Source organism: Solanum tuberosum, unplaced genomic scaffold, assembly GCF_000226075.1.
Source record: "Solanum tuberosum cultivar DM 1-3 516 R44 unplaced genomic scaffold, SolTub_3.0 scf00085, whole genome shotgun sequence".
Lineage (NCBI taxonomy): Eukaryota > Viridiplantae > Streptophyta > Magnoliopsida > Solanales > Solanaceae > Solanum > Solanum tuberosum.
Window position 1 is genome coordinate 1,745,486 of NW_006239014.1, and position 19,922 is coordinate 1,765,407.

At 33.9% G+C, this 19,922-nt stretch overlaps 4 protein-coding genes across 8 annotated transcripts; all 4 read left to right on the forward strand.

Moving 5' to 3' along the window:
* Positions 1–392: 392 nt before the first annotated feature.
* LOC102595526 (abscisic acid and environmental stress-inducible protein TAS14) lies at positions 393–1,470 on the forward strand. Its single transcript, XM_006346911.2, has 2 exons — positions 393–623; positions 1,015–1,470. The coding sequence occupies exons 1-2, from the start codon at positions 462–464 to the stop codon at positions 1,093–1,095; spliced, it is 243 nt and encodes an 80-aa protein (XP_006346973.1). The 5' UTR covers positions 393–461; the 3' UTR covers positions 1,096–1,470.
* A 1,137-nt stretch (positions 1,471–2,607) lies between these two features.
* On the forward strand, positions 2,608–4,672 carry LOC102595986 (uncharacterized). Its single transcript, XM_006346912.2, has 2 exons — positions 2,608–2,856; positions 4,165–4,672. The coding sequence occupies exons 1-2, from the start codon at positions 2,689–2,691 to the stop codon at positions 4,402–4,404; spliced, it is 408 nt and encodes a 135-aa protein (XP_006346974.1). The 5' UTR covers positions 2,608–2,688; the 3' UTR covers positions 4,405–4,672.
* Positions 4,673–7,005: 2,333 nt separating this feature from the next.
* On the forward strand, positions 7,006–17,279 carry LOC102596314 (RNA pseudouridine synthase 5). Of its 5 annotated transcripts, none has more exons than XM_015308619.1 (16): positions 7,006–7,109; positions 7,436–7,524; positions 9,612–9,761; positions 9,837–9,894; positions 9,980–10,007; positions 10,103–10,149; positions 10,230–10,335; positions 12,126–12,294; positions 12,754–12,838; positions 14,321–14,405; positions 14,515–14,590; positions 14,727–14,794; positions 14,915–14,984; positions 15,902–15,980; positions 16,336–16,429; positions 16,993–17,279. In XM_015308619.1, the coding sequence occupies exons 2-16, from the start codon at positions 7,509–7,511 to the stop codon at positions 17,056–17,058; spliced, it is 1,197 nt and encodes a 398-aa protein (XP_015164105.1). In that variant the 5' UTR covers positions 7,006–7,109; positions 7,436–7,508; the 3' UTR covers positions 17,059–17,279. The 5 variants fall into 5 exon arrangements, with proteins under 5 accessions (XP_015164105.1, XP_015164106.1, XP_006346975.1 ...); XM_015308620.1 differs by having other exon boundaries at positions 10,245–10,335; XM_006346913.2 differs by lacking the exon at positions 7,436–7,524 and having other exon boundaries at positions 9,604–9,761.
* Positions 17,280–17,899: 620 nt separating this feature from the next.
* On the forward strand, positions 17,900–19,712 carry LOC102597303 (peroxidase 72-like). The gene is made up of 4 exons (XM_006346917.2): positions 17,900–18,219; positions 18,513–18,704; positions 18,874–19,039; positions 19,203–19,712. The coding sequence occupies exons 1-4, from the start codon at positions 17,995–17,997 to the stop codon at positions 19,613–19,615; spliced, it is 996 nt and encodes a 331-aa protein (XP_006346979.1). The 5' UTR covers positions 17,900–17,994; the 3' UTR covers positions 19,616–19,712.
* Positions 19,713–19,922: the final 210 nt, after the last annotated feature.

Here is a 19,922-nt window from a genome sequence, read left to right on the forward strand (position 1 = left end):
TTTTTTTTTTTTTTTAAATTTCAATTGTATCATATAGATTGTTTGAGAACAGAAGAAGTATTTTATTTTTTATGGATTTACATATAATTACCTACCTAATACCACTCATGACTTTGATTCAATAAATATCTTTTATATCGACAATATATATTTTCTCCGTCGATTTTTTTTTTTTAAAAATAAACTAAAAAGGAGACGTGAGAGTAATTAATTTGTCTTTGTAAAGTTGGTGCGGCCAAGTGTTAGTTTTGTATTGCAGTTTGAGGAATTTGAGCCAAAACATCACACTTGTCTTATGTTGTATGCTCACTCTGCTATATTTCTCGAACATGCTTCTACCTTCACTTTTTCCCTATATAAATGGCATAGTACGTAATCTCTTTTTATCTCATCAATCCATCGTCAAATCCTTGAAATATACATATATAATTTTCTTCTTTTAAAGTTAAGGGAGACTAGAAATGGCACAACATGTTACTAACGAAGACCAAATGCAGCAGCTAAGTGGTGAACATGGAACTCAAGGTGGTGCTATGGGTGTTGCCCCTACCGCCGGTACTCATGATGATACTATGAAGAAAGAGCATGAGGGACAACAACAGCTTCATCGTTCTGGTAGCTCTGTAAGTTTTTTTTATATATGATCTACTCTTCCAATTCATTTTTAATTTAATTAGAAATTGAGCATCGAGTTAAAAAAACGAAGGAATGACCGTATTTTATAGTATTAGTGTATTTTAAAACACCAGATGAACTACCTTACTTTTTAAATTACTAATTCACTTTATAATTAACGCTACTAGAAATATGAAATTAACTACTAAATTTAGCGATAGGGAATTTTGTAGCTAAATAAATGGAATTTTCATATAATCTGATCCATAGCTAACTTTGGATTAGCACGGAATTTTTACTATTTAGCTATAAAATTTTGTCAGTCCTTGTCTTCTCGTAGTGTACCAATAAATTTGATTAATTATTTGACGTGATTTTGTTTTATGAGCATGCATGCAGTCGGAGGATGATGGTGAAGGTGGTCGGAGGAAGAAGAAGGGTATAACTGAGAAGATTAAGGAGACGTTGACCGGAGCATGAGGCACTACTCATGACGATAAGAAGGAAATAGGTCATGATCAGACTTCACAAACAACTACTACTGCAGCAGTTGAAAATGAAGGAGACGATAAGAAAGGAATGATGGACAAGATCCCTGGCATGCATTGAAACTATTAACAAGTCTACCCTTTTTTTTTACCCTCGAGTGAACGTCATATGTTGTTGAGGTCGATTGAGTGATATATATTATATTATATATATAGTCATAAAGCATGGTTTTCCCACTTCTTGCGCCCATGCCCCGCGCGCTTCCATATGCGCCTACGCATGGATGGCATTCATGTCGCGCGCCTCTATGTTTATGTATGATTGTGTGTGTATAATGTTGTCTTCAAAATAAATATTTCGTTTTTATATTTATATGTGATACTTTCTTGATCTCTTTGAGAGCGTTCAAAAATACATACAATTTGAATTCAAAATCTAAATTTTGATATAACGTTATTGCTCCTTGCTAGAGATTCTGATTTGTAACTTTTCGTAATCTCAAGGAACATAAATTAGGTTACTACATGAGTCCAATCTAGCACAAACATTTGGCAATATATATGTGCATGAGTAACCACGATTTAAGCCGGTCAAACTAATATAGTTATACTAATTAATAGTAGGCCAGATGCATAAACAACCCCTCGAATTTTTCCTAAAATAAATTACTCCGCATTTTATCGTAATTTTGTTTTATTTTAATCCATCAATCCATTGTTTGTGTACCATTATTCAATATAAATTATTTAATTAATGTGTTGATAAACATATAAAATGTTTAATTAAATAACATCACATGTTTTATTTTAAATAATCATTTTTCTAATTTTTAATTCAACTCCAGTACGAGTAAAAAGAATCGATCTTCAATACAAAAAAAACTCTTGTTCATTGCTAATAACAAATACTAAAAACGTTATAGTCCAATAGACTTTTGTCAGGTACATTTCACACAAAATTGCATTAGAAACTATTAAAAAGAAATTCTTATTATTTTAAAAAATCAGCATTCATCTGTCAATTTTTATTTTTTTGTACATGACTGCAACCAAACATGCTCTAAAAGAATAGTATCTCAAATAGATAGTTATAATATCATATATTTGATCTATATATGAGCTACTATATATTATTACAATTTTTTTTTTTTTTTAAATTGAAACTGTATTTGATTTTACTTTTTTATATAAATAATATATATAATTATTTGAGTGTACTTTGCCAAAAAAAAAATGATTTAAACTTTTAAACATGAAATATAATTAAAATGGGATCATTTTTATAAAAATAAAAAATTTAAGGTAAAATTTAAAAACAAAAGAATATAGTAAAAGTAAAAAAAGAAAAGAAAAAGAAGACAAAATAGAATTATTTCAGATTTTCATGATTAGTGAATACTTCTCGTGGTGGAATTCGTCCTTTATACTCTCAAGTCTCAACTAAAATTTGGGGAATGTGGTAACACATAAATGAGGGTAAAACTGTCATTAAATTTCAACAATTTAGGGCTTATGAAGTGGGATTAAAACTGGGTTCTGAAACAGCAAAAGGGTTTACGCCATAGCCAGAGAGATTGAAGGAAGGATGTTTGCGACAGCGATAAGGTTGGTAGGGAGGAAACCAAAACCAAAGATGAAACCCATTAAGCTTAAAACTCCACCCGAGCAGACACAAACCATCACCAGAACCATCTTCGATATCGTCAAGGAGCATGGACCTCTCAATATTGCCGAAACCTGGGATCGTGTAAAGGTACCTCTCTACATTCTCTAATTCCAATTCACCATTCTATAAAAAAATTGAATCGTAGAGTGAATACATTTGAATCATTCATATAGTTAGTTTTGGATTGAGATTTAGTTGATTTGTTGCCTCACTGGTAATCTTAGATTCTGGAACTGCTGGGTGCTGAAAAAGAAATGGACTTTGGTACAGTGTTGAATGAACTGAAATAAATGAAAAGTTTTTCCTTTTTTACCCTTTTCTCTAATCTTTTCATTTTTCAGATTGATTTACTTTTTCTATACATCTGATGTGTGTTTGGGAGAATTGTTGGGATATTAACAAAACTACAGCTTTTGCAAAAACTTGATTGCCTCTGGGTAGAATTGAAATTAATGAACAATTGTCAATCAGTATAATAGTTCAAATAGTATTTTTCCAATGCCTCTTTCCAAAGGGTTGACACTAGGCTTTTTGATGGATGATTGTATTGAAAACTGTAGTGATATGGCATATATTTTAACGGATGAAATCAATAAGTTGATTGTTGAGGTCCAGTTCTTAATTTGCAACAGTTGATTTATGCTTAAGCAAGCTAAACAGGTTCATGTATCAGCTTGAACTTTTTCATCTGAAATCGACGCACACAAAGTTATGCTTGAAAGATGCTTCAATATTCTCCTCTTTTTTTTTCTTTCAAGTTTATGAAGTTTGGAAAAGCATAGAAATTATGTTTTCTTCCATGGTGCTCCTATGCACAATGATGTTTGACTTTAGTTCTACATCATTCTCTTATCTTTGATAGTTTGAGCGGTGACTTTGTTGCTAATAGGTATAGACTTCACAGACTCTCATGCTCTTGATCTCTTAAGCAACACCAGATCTTAGCAGCTTCACAAGTCTCTTTGGAGGCCTCAGCAGCTCATCTTGTCATCTGTTACCCTTGTTTTCTTTAAGATTCATTCTTCTCTAAGCATCTCCAGCCTTGTATTTTATCATCCTTTGTGAAATGAACTTGACAAATTGCGGGCTGTTGCAAAGTCTTCTAGGTGTTGGAAATATATGCTGCATGCAAAGAGCAAGTTGACCGTTGAGTTTAAGGAATATCCCTAGCATCTAATTCACCATATCAAGAACAATTAGTTGCTATATAACAAATAACAGGTGTTTTTTTCTCCTTTCTATTTGTGGTGGAAATTTGAGTCTTTCTTTTTCAGCTACTGTACTTTTTCCGAGTACAGAGTATACCTTTTTTTCTATTTCTCATGAACCCTTGGTACTTAACTCTGAGAACTCTAGGCTGTTCTTTGCTAACTGTTTTTCCCTGTAAAACTCCAGGATGTTGGCTTGAGAGGCTTGACAAGCAAAGGGCACATGAAGATAGTTTTAAGATGGATGAGGGAAAGACAAAAGCTTAAGCTTATATGCAATCATGTAGGGCCCCAGAAGAAATTTCTGTATACGACATGGTTCACAAATCCAAATACAATGCATACAAAGGCGGGAACTGATACTTCCTCACCAAATACAAAGCAGATATTGTCAGGAAGTGATATTTCCCGGCCAAAGTCATCATAAACCCTATAACGCGGTGTCTGATTATGAACCAAGGATTTAACGGAGCTTTCTATCATTGAGTAGTTTATTGTATTTCAAGTATCACACTATTTTGCTGCGGTTATTGTTCTTTATTGTAGACTTTACATTGCTTTTCTTATTAACTGTTATGCTTTATTTTGGCCTGATGCACTTGAGCCAAGAGTCTTTCGAAAACAGCCTCTCTAACTCCACGAGGTAGTGGTTATGTCTACAAAACAAATGGTGATCCGAGTAGAGCTGAAACAAAGCAACATTGATCTTGAAATAAACTCTCAAAACTCGAATGTGATCGACAGCTTTGAGGCTTTTGGTAATTTGTTACTTCTTTTTTAATTTCATGTGCAAGTTGAAAACATACTTGTGTTTTATAACTATCAGTTCAGATATGAAGGAAAACAAAAAGTTGTCTGGTTAAACTCTAGTTTGCCCAGGTTTTAAGAAAAAAAATAGTTGCTTGATGATTGAAATACTACCAACTCTGCCTACAAAATTGATATCTTCTGGCCCTGTAATATATTTCTATGCACATTTTTACCATCTGCAGTCTGCCTTTGTTCCACAGCTCTCAGCAAAGAGCGATTCATCGTTCATTTTACCGTCTACTGTCTCTCTTAAATTCTTTCACGTCTCAGGCTGAAACTTGGTTTCATTGTGCATATGGCTGGATCGTCTTAATTGTCTTTAGTACTTCCTTGCAAAAGACTGTTTTGGCAGATGATTGGTGCATGAAATGTTGTAGAGCGCCAGAGTAATTAAACTCGTTTTGAAAAGGGGAAGTTTTACTGCGTAGCATAAATCAAAGGCAACTGAAGAAGTGTTAAATGGACAAATTCAATATGGTCGTTCTACCCTCCCTAAATTTCACTTGTGGGATTACACTGGTGTGTTGTTGATATCAAATAGACGATTAATGTTTATCACATCCCTTCTTGTCAATGTTCAGCCAATTTGAAAAGCAATTTCTTGGGTTCCAAATGGCATGTTGTCCCATTCATTCCAGAGCTTAGAGTTCATAATTTTGCTTGAACAACTTGTTCTACATTGTCAGCTTTGCTGCAAATATGTTGCAAAAGGACAGTTGGTTAATGATGAGAAAATGGAGAAACAATTGTCTTCAGCCACATTGTCAGTGTTCTAGTAAAGAAAAAATTGGGCATAAATATGAATCTGTTGATCTTTTGCTGGTGGAAGAATATATAGTATAATATTACATAGCATAAATATAAAAGAGAGCAGGTGCTTCTGCTCCAACATTGAGATTTTGAGTACTTTTTATATTTTAATGAATCCACATCATTTCACCCCAAAGCAAATGGATGTGTTGTTAACCAAATCATGCATGTCATTCTATCATAAATTAGTGTTATAACTTTTGATTAAATATTTACCCTTGATAGCTACAAAATATATGGAGTTTGGTTAGGAGGCGCTTCATGGCACATTATATTTACTTTAATTATACAAAGAATTTTAATTAGTCTTTATTTTTTTTTAATCCAGAATAATTTTATTACGAAGAGCTTGTTTGGTCAAACAACTAAAAACTATTTATTTTTAAGAAATATTTTTGTTAAGATTACTTTTATTTATTTTATTTCCTGATATTCTTGATCAACTTTACAAAGGTTATAAAAATATAGCTAATTAAGCTATTAAGTTACAATCAATAATTTGTAATTCATTGTGAATGATTTAAATTCTTATGAAGTGTTATAACTAATCCACAACAATTTATTGCTAATCCTATTTGAGGACGGATTAAAATCATACTAGATACGGGTTATTTAGAGAAAAATCAATAAAACAAATTTCACAATTTTTTTAAAATAGTGGACACAAGGATGCCAATTGCCATACATGTGATTCATATCATTTTTTAGCCACCTTTGCCACTACTTTCCCTCTAGTATGAGGGATTCAACATTATATACATTGATATTAAAAAAAAGTTAATTTTCATTTTATTACACACTATAATTGAAAGATGTACTTAAAAAGAAGAAGAAGCTGAATTTGTAGAATTGTGGATTCCTATGATCCACAAAATTATACTACTCCCTTCATTTCATATTAATTGAATTGTTGACACATTTTTCATTTTTCAAATTAACTTAATTGTTCAATTTTCAAGACTACTTTTAAAATGTTTTTCCAATTTTACCCTTCATTAGTTAGTAGTATTGAAATTAGTTATTAATTAATGTTTAGTTATTTTAATTATAATTTTGATAATAATTAATAAGGATAAAAATAGAAAATTAAACCTAATTTATGTCTTAATCTTCTTTTCTTAAATGATGTTGAAACATCTCAATAATTTAATTAATTTGAAATGGAGAGAGTAAAAACTATGGAGTTACATTAGGCTCCATTAATGTTTATTAAACTTGCTGGGTCCTAACATCTACTGTTTTTTTTTTTTTTTTTAAAATAAATAATAACGCCAGAAATAGATGATTTTTCTCCTTTTCACTAATTTCCTTTTTACCAAAATACATGTTTTTACGAAAATACCCTTTTCACTAATAGCCAACTATACTCGGTTGTTCTGATTTTTTCTTAAGGTTTTGTTGAATTTTTTGACATTATTTGTCAGCTGGTAGAATTTGAATTTGAGTTTGAGTTTAACATTTTAGCCAGAAATTTGTTGATTTCTTCGAGTTTTGGGATACGAATCTACTGATGTAAGCTCTATTTGATTTTTCTGATTCTTTGATTTTGCTCTTCAAATTGTAATTTATATTTTCTTTCGTCTGGTGTATTTTGAATTTATTTTCTCGACTTATTTGTGTGTTTTACTTCACTGATTCTAGCTATCATGATTTCTTTTGTATGTATATGATTTAAGATTAGTTTTTGTTTTGGTATATTGATGGATTTTGAGAATAGTTTTGAATTTTGGTTCTATAATCACCAATTTTCTCAGCTACTTGAGGTGTAGTTTTGAACTGTGGTTCTTCCAGTTCCCGGATTTCTTATTTGACTCTGATAAGTCGTCGTCTTGGCCTAGGGTTTCTGCCTGGACTTGTTTCTGTGCTCTGCTCGAAATGACTCTACTTGGCAATGCTGAGTTGAGATAGAAAATGGAGGATAAAAAGAGTGAGTGAAAATTTTGAATGTTGAAAACAGAGTAGAGAAAACAAATTGCTGAGTCTTGTTTCGTAGATATTTTGCAGCTTTTCAGCTCTATTGGTTGTTAAATGCTATTGAACCAGTCGTTACTTGATTCTCTTTTCTGCTTCCCATTTATGAACTTAACATTTTGTCTCTTGTTCAGTTGTATGGTGGTTCATATACTCGAGAAGAGATAAATGCAATTACGATTGAAATCATGTCTAAAACACTACACAAATAAATCTAGTTGTTGAGGAGAAAGATAATTAAAGGATCAAGAAATTCAACACAACACAATTCTCTATTTTTGCCTAAAACACTTGCTGTTATTGATAACAATTAAGTGTCTTTGAATAGAGATAATGGTTAGGCCTTGTTCAATCATTTAATCATGTATGCTTATTGCTAATCTACCATTCCAATCTTATCTTAGATAATCTGGAACAGGCGTATTCAGAAAGTTGTTCCATTTATTGCTCTAAATAAATAACTGACATGGTGCCATATACCTGGAGAGCATCAATAAAGTCAGAGTCAACATCTGTGACAGTCCACTGGTCAGAAGGTGGGTTGTTGTCTTTGCCATTGGTGCTGGTCCTTTTGGATTAGGCTCCGAGATTTCATTGATTACCAAACCAATGTCACCTCTGGAAGGAGGAAGGGTGTAAAGAACTTCCTCAAGCCATCATCTTTCCAATAAACTTTAGGCTTATAAGAAGTGACGTGTGCATTGGGTATTGTAGCTTCACTGAACTTCCATTTCTAACAGTCAGCTCAACTGTCCCTGCATCTGAAAATTTGATGCCTTTAAGACCAAATTTCTCTTCAAGAGTCTCAGGAACAAAAGTGATACTGCTGCCTGAAGCTTTAATTAGGAAGATCAAGAGATAAAAGAGCTGCAGCAGCCAACTAAAAGTAACTTCTCTAGATTTGATAAACTAATTTAGAAGTCAATAAACAAAATCCTCATGCATTCAGCCAACCCTATGTTGCTCGGACTCTCCAAAAATGATGCCACACTCATGTCAAATACTCCAAATATAGACTACTTTTTGAGGATTTAACGCCCACAATTTTGAAGAGTCCAAGCAACATAGGCCAAAACCCAGAACAAATACAAGGAAAAAGGAAATTCCAAGTAACACAAAGGCACTGTTACACCACAGATTCATAACAACCGTTGCTGTCACTTTCCGTTATTCCCTTTGATCAGGAGCTAGAACATACAAAAGGAGCCTGAAGAACAAAGAAACATAAGTAACTGTGTTATATTTTGGCCATCTAAGTCCCTTTGGTTGGAAATTTTAACCTATTAACTGTCATTTTCTACTTCTCTCCCTTTTGAAGTTGATTCTAAAGTGAAAAAAGTCGTGTGTGGAAGGTGATGTGGGAACACTTAGGTAATTTTAAATCAAACAAGAAAATTTGAAACAATATTATTTACTTTTATTGCTCATGCATTCAGCCAACCCTATGTTGCTCGGACTCTCCAAAAATGATGCCACACTCATGTCAAATACTCCAAATATAGACTACTTTTTGAGGATTTAACGCCCACAATTTTGAAGAGTCCAAGCAACATAGGCCAAAACCCAGAACAAATACAAGGAAAAAGGAAATTCCAAGTAACACAAAGGCACTGTTACACCACAGATTCATAACAACCGTTGCTGTCACTTTCCGTTATTCCCTTTGATCAGGAGCTAGAACATACAAAAGGAGCCTGAAGAACAAAGAAACATAAGTAACTGTGTTATATTTTGGCCATCTAAGTCCCTTTGGTTGGAAATTTTAACCTATTAACTGTCATTTTCTACTTCTCTCCCTTTTGAAGTTGATTCTAAAGTGAAAAAAGTCGTGTGTGGAAGGTGATGTGGGAACACTTTGGTAAATTTAAATCAAACAAGAAAATTTGAAACAATATTATTTACTTTTATTGAATAGACAATGTTTTCCTTTTAGGACGTATTTTCTATAACAATATTCATCAATTAGTTTTTAACCTTTGGTTTGTATATAAGTTCGAGGATACAATATTAGAATATGATAATTTGTTGACAATAGCGTTTCAGGAAGTTGCTTCCGGCGATATTTTCCCTACTCCGAGTTACGAATGTCAGAAAAAGCAGAGCTTGCAGTGGTGACGGCATACTTTGGAGTGTCGTGGCCAGAACTTAATGAGGGATTAACCTACCATGACATCGTCCGACCCACCGATGCTGGTCTGTGTTTACATAAATAAACTCATTTTTCCGATAAACTTTTTATTAATTGTAGACTTCTTGCAAAATCAATAGGTCTTATGTTGATCGAATTCTACTTTAGAAAGTACAAAAATTCAGCTCCTTTACAAGGGTAAGCTTCCAATCCTTTGTGCAAAACTTCTTTTTATTTTTTTTGCTTGTGTTATTGAAGATTCAGATATTAAACTGTTGAACAGTTGGTTGCAGAGAATTCAAAATAAACAGGTTAGTTCGTCAAGGAAATGGTTAAATTTGGTGTTTAATGCACATGGAGTATCTTGGGATTATGAATGAAGCTTGGTCATGTTTAATTATTGCAGATAACAATTGATGGTAAAGTTGTTATCTTACCAGATACTGAACTCAGGTCACATCTGTATAATGATTTGTTTTTTTTTTGCAAGATTTAGCCTACATATGTTGGGTGAAATAATATCTGAAGTGTAGTTTTTGGATGTGCAGAGCAGGTGCTGAATTAGTATATCATCGCCTTCCTTGGAGAGAACCTGATGCACCTTACTTGCTAGAAGTACTATTTCAAGATGACTACTTGGTAAATTAAATCTGAGGTTATTTTTGTTATCAATGTTTATACTTTATTTATGCGATAGAGGAAAACTGGGAAATTCATGAGGAAAGATCAATGACCACATCTTAGTGATGTCCCGACTCTTAAGAGAGAGGAAACTAGACTTGAGTACACAGGTGATCAATGGAAAAGTTAAAGACATCTAGATGCATATTGGGATTGAGCAATTCAAATGCCTACATGAAGGAGAAAATGATGACATTTCTTTCCAGTCATAACCAACCTTAAAGTAAAAGACCGAAATCTTTGTAGTAGCTCCATCCTTCCCAAAATAAATAATAATAAAAATAAATAAACAAGATAAGATAAAACCAGTTTCCTTCTATTTGTGATAAAACACCTGTTGGCTACCGGCTACCCATCTTGTCAAGAAGTTTTCTAAGAGAACTTGGGTTAATAGGCAAAACTTAAAGAAACCACATTGGTAGATTCTGTGGTTCTCAAACTTTATTGCTTTTCTTTTTATCTTTCGCAAAATCTTGTTTTCGTCAGTGTTGTATGAAAACCAACACCAGGGGGTCCCCAGCCTCTCGCGACCATAAGTTACAAAATTATACCGGCAGAAAACCTTCCTCACGCTGCCACGCGTTGTCGAAAGCAGCCTTCTCCAGCGAGATCTACACCACGCATCGCACGCGTGAGTCTCTTTTCGACCATTTTTTCGAAAAGTATCGCTGTGCATCATTCCATCGAAATCAGCAATCACTGTGCAAATTTCGGTTGCTACTCACAACTATTTGCAAAATCCAATACTACCACAAGGTCTAGTAACCTCCGGTGACCAAAGGCCAACCCGTGTCGCCGGTTGTGGATCCCTCATGCCCCCATGCGCGCTGGTGCATGAGCCTGTTTCGACCAGTTTTACGGCAATTTTCTTGTTCAATATCGACTAATCTATTTATTCCGAGGAGATCCATATATTTAATACCAGATTTCAAGCACTTTTCGGCGACCGCGTTGCACTGTCTCCGGTAGATTATTTAATAGATATGAGTTTTTCAATAGTGTTCTCTCTATTTCAGATTCAGTTTTGCCAAAAAAGGTATACTCAAATATTTGGGCTGGATTACAGGGATACTTTCTCACCCATGGCTAAATAGCATCTATCCGCCTTTTTCTACTATGGTTATCGTTCACCATAGGCCATTTAATCAGTTGGACATTTAGAATGTTTTACTTCACTGTGATCTTGAGGAAGAAGTCTATATGGAGCAACCATTTGATTTTGGAATAAAGGTTTAATCGTTGTTGTTATACTTACATTATAACTGGTGTTCGCTAGGAGTCTTTTTGGTTTGGTTAGAGATTTGTATGTCACTGTAGGGATAAATGCGATATTTAGAGAATCCCTTTAGATAATCTATAGGCAAATTCCAGTATTAGAATAAACCCAAATGAATGGATTGGATATAAAGGATCTATATAGTCACCCAACTTGTTTGAAAGTGAGGCATAGTTGTTGTAAACTCATAGATCTTTTTCTACAGGCCCAATTCTGATCTTGAATGCAAATTTTAAATTGGGACTAGTTAAAGTAAAGAAGCCTTGCGGTTGGAAGTCTTATGAGTGGATGTATAAAGAAAATGGAGTATTTATATGTATGCATGTATAATGTATGTATGTGTATGTGTGTGTGTGTGTGTGTATATATATATATATATAAGAAAGAAAGAGCATAATGTAGCATAGCTGGTAGAGAATTTTTCACACTATCCCTTATGGGCCAAAGGTATATTCATGGTATGTATTTTCAGATTGTTGTAAATAAACCTTCTGGTTTGCAAGTTCTTCCTGGAGGGTTATACCAGCAACGGACCGTCTTGACGCAACTCCAGTGGCATGCATGCAAGCCGACAACCACTTCATCAGGTTGTCAAAAAACACATCCAGTCCCAGTCCATCGCCTAGGAAGGGGTACATCAGGTGAGTTATCTAGGTACATCCATACATGAATTTCTGCTCCAAGTACACTGATAGCAAAGAATGAATTTTTGCTCCAAGTATAATTTGTAAGATGAGTAATCTTTCATTTAATGTCGTGTCCCTTTATTTAAAAAGAACAGAATTACATAAACCTGTCGTAAATGGTAGTAGAGAATTTTATAATTTGAATTAATAAACAAAATTACTAGACGTAAATATAATAAAATATTTTAATTGTAGCTATCTTTCACCTCCTTTCTGCAGTGGAAACAGAAATATAACCAATTCTGGAAAAAATCGAATACAAAATTGAGTCATCATGCAGAATAGGTTTTTACTAGAACTATTCGCACTATCTAATATTATAAAAATTTCATGTAACAGTTTTGAATTCCTTTTTCTGTTCTTCTGAAATCAAGTAAGAAAGAACATTGTTGATTCTTTTATGGAATGTTCCAGGAATACTGCTCTGTGCAAAAACAAAGCTTTGTAAATCTCGCCTTGCAGCATATTTTGCTGAGGGGACGTCAGTTGTTGAAGACAAGTATGTTGAATTTGCTTCACCACTTAGACATGCCATATTTTTCCTTACATACTTATGCTGCTATTGTTAATATCAGTAAGATGCTAAGAGCATCACTATGATAATACAATATTGACAGCTTACTGTCTATGCTCGAGTGTCAGACACTCATGCTCAAGTTGTCTTATTAATGTTATTTTTGTTCTAAAAAACATTTGTTAATTTGGCATGCCAAATTCTCTCTTGATTAATGTTGGATATGCCACCACATTGCTAAACATCTGATTGTCCAAATTCTTCGGTTTTTCATCATGCTTAATCAAAAAACTCCTGTTTAAATGCCTATAGCAGCTCGGAAATTGTCCCCCCTAATTGAAGTTCTAGAGAGAAAACTCAGCTTACTCTATACTTATACAAGGGTCAATTGTTTAGTGATTTCAAGTGTTTGAGTATTTTGGTGTTTTAGTTCTACCATTCATTTTTTTCTATTAGTACCATTCACTTATTAACCTCATACTTCCATTAATTGTTTCCAACATACTGAGGTTAATTAGTTTCTTTATTTTCTTTTGTTTGGACAATATTTTGTAGGCAAATGGGTCTGAGGAGGGTAGAGCGTACGCAGATGTTATCCCTACCTTGTGAGGTAGAGAAGCTATTTCCAATAAACCCTTGGCTCAACAAAAACATTTCAAAATAGGTTTAATAAATACAAGGTGAAAGAAGCTCGGATGGAAATACTAAGAAAATATTTATAGTAAAAATAGAAAGATAACCAAAGCAAAAGAACAAAGTAGTGATAAAGTTGAAGAATAAGAAATAATAAAATAATAATGATAATATCGAAAAGGAGAAGAGGGAGCAAATAAGGTACTCCAAGCCTAAACCAGACCGTACTTGTGGGAACACACTGGGTATGTTGTTAATGTTGATTACACAGTTTTCCATCTTTACAAAATCATGCCCACTCCATTTATAAACCCCCAAAAGGAGAGAAAACCAAGTTCTTACAGATTAAAGAGCAGTGGGACCAGTATGAAGGACTTTATTTATATTACCAACGTAGAAAGACTTCATTTTCCCTATATCTCACTTGTAGTTCACCTTTACTTCTGCATGCTTATTGACTTATTTGTTATATAATGAAGATAGCTGTTGGTTAGTAAGTAAAGAACTAAAAGTTTGGCGTTAGGTCCAATCCTTTCTGTTGCATTCTTCCTTGAGATTAGCTTTGTAACTTTTGATGTTTTGATCTTCTGAAGAAATGCAGTTATTAAAGAAACATGAAATCCTAATCTGAAGAGGGTGACTTTATTTTAACACTTTTTGGAATGGCACTTGTGGACCGCCTACTAAAGCCGCAAAGAAAATTCAGAAACATCATTTGCTTCTTGAATGTTGTTCCCCTTCCTGTACTTTTCTGCCATAATTAGCACATATTTTGTCTTGTAAAAAATTTATGTGGATCATTTTGTCACGGATGGTTAAACTTTACTTGTATAGATGCACCAACTCAGAGTGCAATACAATGAGGAAGATTTGCAAGATATATCGGGCGCTAGTAAGTGGTGTGATGGATATGGATGAGGTAATAGCATAACATTATTCTCCCGGTTTCAATTTTTCTGTTGGAGTGTCTATTCTACGGCAGTCAATCCATCAGGTTACTTAAATTTAAAAGTAATTTTGACTGATAGGTTGTCATCAAGCAACCAATTGGTACAATTAAATATCCTGGAGTTGCTAAAGGGTTGTATGTTGCTTCTCCTTCAGGTTTTCAAATTTATTTATTTTAGGCGAACATTTCCTTGATTAACTTTTTATAAAAGATTCATTCAGTTGTTATCATTCATGTGGTGCTTCAGAGGACACTAGTGTTGGCTTAATCTGTTCTGATCTTTTTTTCTAGGGAAGCCAGCTCTGAGCAGTGTTCGCGTTCTGGAAAGAGATTCAGAGAATAACTGCACATTGGTTCAGGTATTAGAAGTCAAGACATAAGAAATTTAATGTTATAGCCACCTTCCTTAACCTTCCTTACCCTTGAGCAGGAGAAGGAACCTTATATTTTCTTTCCTTAACGTTGTACATTATTAACAGGTTGAAATTCAATCTGGAAGGCCACACCAAATCCGCATCCACCTCTCTTTCATTGGATATCCACTAATTGGTAAATCTGAAATTTTATAATCTATCCTTCGCTATCATAAAAGAATTAAATATAAGCATAGAGGTGGAAATATCAGTTTGTCTTCTAAAAGAAACATGCACAAAAGAAAAGAGAAACACGAAGTTCACCAACTTCAGCCATGTTTCAACTAGTACTCGACATTGGATGGTGCATTGCAAACATTTGTTGTTCTTAGTTCTATGAAAGCATATCAGTAAGTATCTACTTAAGAGCACGAGCAAAGGAGAAAAGGTGATGGAAGAACTTAAGTCTATACATTGGGTTACAATAAGAGAATGAGTCCTGAACTATGCCTGTGAGTATGCATCTGCTTTGTTAAAGAAATGTCAATGACCTCTCCGATGAAGTCGACATGAGGCCCTCTACAACGTAAATAATATGGGTCATTGGAATGTGTTTCTTCCTCTAGGTTATAGCCAAGAAAAAATGATTTGCTTATCTAAATGCAGGTTTAGATACTTGTTCCGTTGACAAACACTTGCTAACATAAAAAAGAGCAGTTAGTACTTCCTTACTGTATCATTCATTATGTAATTTCTCATCAAACATCTCGTGTTCAGATTTTTACCGAGTATGCTCCCCTGTTTAATGTGGTCAGTCCAAGGCTAAGAATTGTTATCCCTGAGTTAATTGTAACTGTGTGCAAGCTGAACTTCTAGGCAACAGTACTGCATTCATAGACCCTAGGGTGTCTGTTTAAAGAGATTGGTTATGGAAAATATAATTTGTATACCTCATCAAACTAACCAATGTCAATTGATTAATCTTTGTGTATAATTAGGAGTGCTCTTGTAACATAACTGTAGCATGCTACGACAGCTTTTCTTTTCATGTAAGTAGTATTACAAACTTGTTTTGCTCCTTTTATGATTTATTAATAATTGTTATCTTACCAGGTGATCCTCTTTATGTATCTGGTGGGCAACCAAAGTGCTTTCATCCTGAATTAATGGATGAAAGTTTTGAGAAAGATGGGTATGAAATTGGACTTTTATTTGTCGGTATTCATTTTAATTAGATAGTCCTAGTAGTAAACACTAACTGAATTTGCTATCTGGATTACCCTTCTTCCACATCTTTGGTTATCCTGTTAAGCGAAAAAGTACTTATCAACAGTGACCTTTATCATGACAGTTACAATAGTTTATACATTATGCCTATTTTGGACCAAATAAAGCTTTATCCTTCATGTTAATTGCGAAGATAGTCAAATTACTTAAAATTGAAACAGAAAGTAGTTTATTCTATCTAATCACTTTAAACAAGAACAATAGCTTTGTCTGCTGCTAATATCATGATCTGATTTTAGTTGGCTTTACTTTCTTATTAGAGGCTATCAAAGACCAGAGAATCCTGTTCCTGGAGACTGTGGATATAACCTGCATGCACATCAAATAGGTCTTATTCACCCAATCACAAATGAGGTTAGTTGTTTTTCTTAGTATTGTTTTAGAAACCAGTAATTTAGATGTTACCGATCTAACAAAATTCAATAATTTCAATGCGACATTTGCATATTTACATCCCTGGTGATTCTATTATTAGTCATTTGCAGTTTTACAGTAATGAATCAGAGGAGTATTCATCTGAAATGCTTGTTTTGATGAAACAGTGTTGCTGACAGTTTAAACTGTTAGATTACTTTATCGCTGTTATCACTCTATACCTTTATCAGGTTGCAGCACTGACTTTACCAAATGGGACCTTACTACCTTGAACGTGATGTTTAAGGCAGGATGGGTCTCGACTCTACAAACCTTAAGCATGTACTCATCAGTTTCCCTTGGTCTTACTATAGAACTATATTGATTGAATGTTTCCAAGCTTTCGATGCTTGAGATTTGGGCTGGGACAAGTTCAGTTTTGGTTAATATACAAAGAGGATCATGTTTGACAGTTGAATTGTTTTTTCTAAACATTTAAACAAGGTTACCTTGCTAGATATCTCAATTCAAAGTAAACTTGTTGACAGTACTTCATCTTGCAGCTTATCAAAATTACAGCACCTCTTCCAGCTATCCTTCAAACACGAGAAGAACGTGAAGCGAGCTAGCCAAACTCCAGCTAGTATGAGATAATTTATAGACACAAGAAACCAAGAAAGACAGACAAAGTTGCCAGTATGGAGCATTACCTGTTGTTTCGCTCATTAGTTTCACTTTAAACATCTTCATTTCTGTTTTTTCCATGAATATTTTCTGTTGTTCCTTTCCCCCCTTTAATTGATACGTATATTCCTCATTTGATTTCAGTAAGCAAAATTTTAATGATAAATTGAATCTTCCTTATATTATTACATTAATTAGATCTCTTTGGAGTAATTATTGCAAAGAAAAAGAAATCAACAATAGCGGAGGTTATATTCATTTGGATTATAACCCAAATGAATATTCAGATTGCATTTAACCTTTGGATTAAAGGTTTACCCTTGATAGCTACAATATATTTGGATTTTGGTTGGGGGACGACTAGGCCAATTCATGCACATTATTTGTCTTTTCTCTGTCATTCACCGATATGTTTGGTAAATCGGCTAAAAACTATTTATTTTAAGAAGCATTTCAATTAAAATAGCTTTCATTAATTTTTATTTTCATTTTGTTTAAGAACTTAAATGGAGCTGGTATCCTTGATCAACTTTACAAAGGTTTAAAAATATAGCAAATTAAGCTATTAGTAATGGAAGAAGTTATAATGAATCATTTGTAATGCATTAAGAATGATTTAAAATCTCACAAAGTTGAATGTCAATTCTCAATTGCCAACCAAATCAATCATGGTATTGTACTTGGTAAAGAACATGTCTCTGCTTCACTTTGTGAAAAACTAATACTATTTTCATAACTAATAAGCTACCAACTCCATTTGTAACAAACACTCCATTCATTCATTGAAAACTATATATATGGATCAATTTCATCAACACAAGCCATAACTTTTATGATTACATTCTCAAATTAATTAAGTCCTTAACTAAATACTTTTCATTATGGCTCAATCAATTTTCTTCTTCATGGTTATTGTTCTCCTTGCTTTTGCACCAATTTGTTTGTCTTCTAAGACTTATGGTGGTTATCTATTCCCACAATTTTATGACCGGTCATGTCCCCAAGCTAAACAAATAGTCAAGTCTATTGTTGCCAAGGCCGTAGCAAAAGAGGCTCGAATGGCTGCTTCTTTGCTGAGGCTGCATTTCCACGATTGCTTTGTCAAGGTAAGGTTCTAATGTAATTATATCACACCCTATTTTACGTACTCCCTCCGATCCCAACTGCTGTGACACAACTATCTAAGGTTAGTTTTAGACAATAAATTTCAAAAATATGTCTTTCTTTCTTAAATTTTGTGTCAAATCAAACGGTGTCACATAAATTAGGATAGAGGAAATTTTGTGTCAAATCAAACAATGTCTTTCCCGACAAAGAGAATTCAATTGAACTCCTTCAGACCATGTACCTTCTTCGCCTCTGAGTTATGACTAACTCTTATTTTCAATCTTTCATGTAGGGGTGTGATGCATCTCTGCTCCTTGACAACAGTGGAACCATAATTAGTGAGAAAAGATCAAATCCCAACAGGAATTCGGTTCGTGGATTTGAAGTCATTGATGAAATTAAGAAGACGTTGGAGAAGGAGTGCCCTCAAACTGTATCATGTGCAGACATATTGGCACTAGCTGCAAGGGATTCAACAGTTTTAGTAAGTTGAATAGCTATCATGTAAAAGTACATTTTTTTTAACTCCTCCCCCATGAGCTCCCACCTTTGTCTCCCTTGCTTGATGACTCGAACTCACAATAAGGTTGGAAGTATTGAAGGATGCTAACCATCTGAGCAACTCCTCACATTTTTCATTTTTGTATATGCAGGCTGGTGGACCAAACTGGGAGGTACCATTAGGAAGAAAAGACTCTAGAGGTGCCAGTTTAAGTGGCTCCAACTATAATATCCCTGCTCCAAACAACACTTTTAATACCATTCTTACTAAATTCAAGTTGAAGGGGCTTGATATTGTTGATCTTGTAGCTTTATCTGGTAAAACTTTCTCTCTTTTGTTTTCCAAGAGGACATAGACGTTAACGAATTCAACTTATATGCACTGACAACATATTAACATGTCCTTTTGAGCACTATATATCCTTTAACATGACTTGTAAACAAGTTGTCACTCAATTAATGCCAAATTTTTGTTGTACAGGGAGCCACACAATTGGAAATGCAAGATGCACCAGCTTTAGGCAGAGACTTTACAATCAGTCAGGAAACAGTTTACCAGACTATACACTGGAACAATCATATGCTGCCCAATTGCGCGTTAGGTGTCCAAGATCTGGTGGTGACCAAACCTTATTTTTCATGGATTTCGTCTCCCCGATAAAATTTGACAATAGCTACTTTAAGAACTTGTTGGCTTCAAAGGGACTATTGAACTCAGATCAAGTTCTTGTTACTAAGAATCAAGAATCACTAGCACTTGTGAAACAATATGCAGAGAACAATGAGCTTTTCTTTGAGCATTTCGCAAAGTCTATGGTTAAGATGGGAAATATTTCACCTTTAACGGGTTTCAGGGGAGAAATCAGGAAGAATTGCAGGAAGATCAACAATTAAAGGGGCATGAAAGAAATGAATAATTGCGGTGTATTTTCTTGTTTCTTTCAACATTCTTCAATTTTACTATGTGGCTCACTTTCCTTTTTAATCTATATCTATGGTAAAAAGTTCATTTTTCTATATTTAAAGTAATTTACCTTAACGAGATAATTTATAGTCACAGAAGGCAAACGACTTACTATCAATCATGTTCTGGGTTCTCTGTTTTCTGTTTATGATATTCAAAATTGAATCACTTCAACTGTTCTTGCAAAATACCGGTAAAACGACTTTCATATAGATATGTAGTACTTCTCGAGGGTAA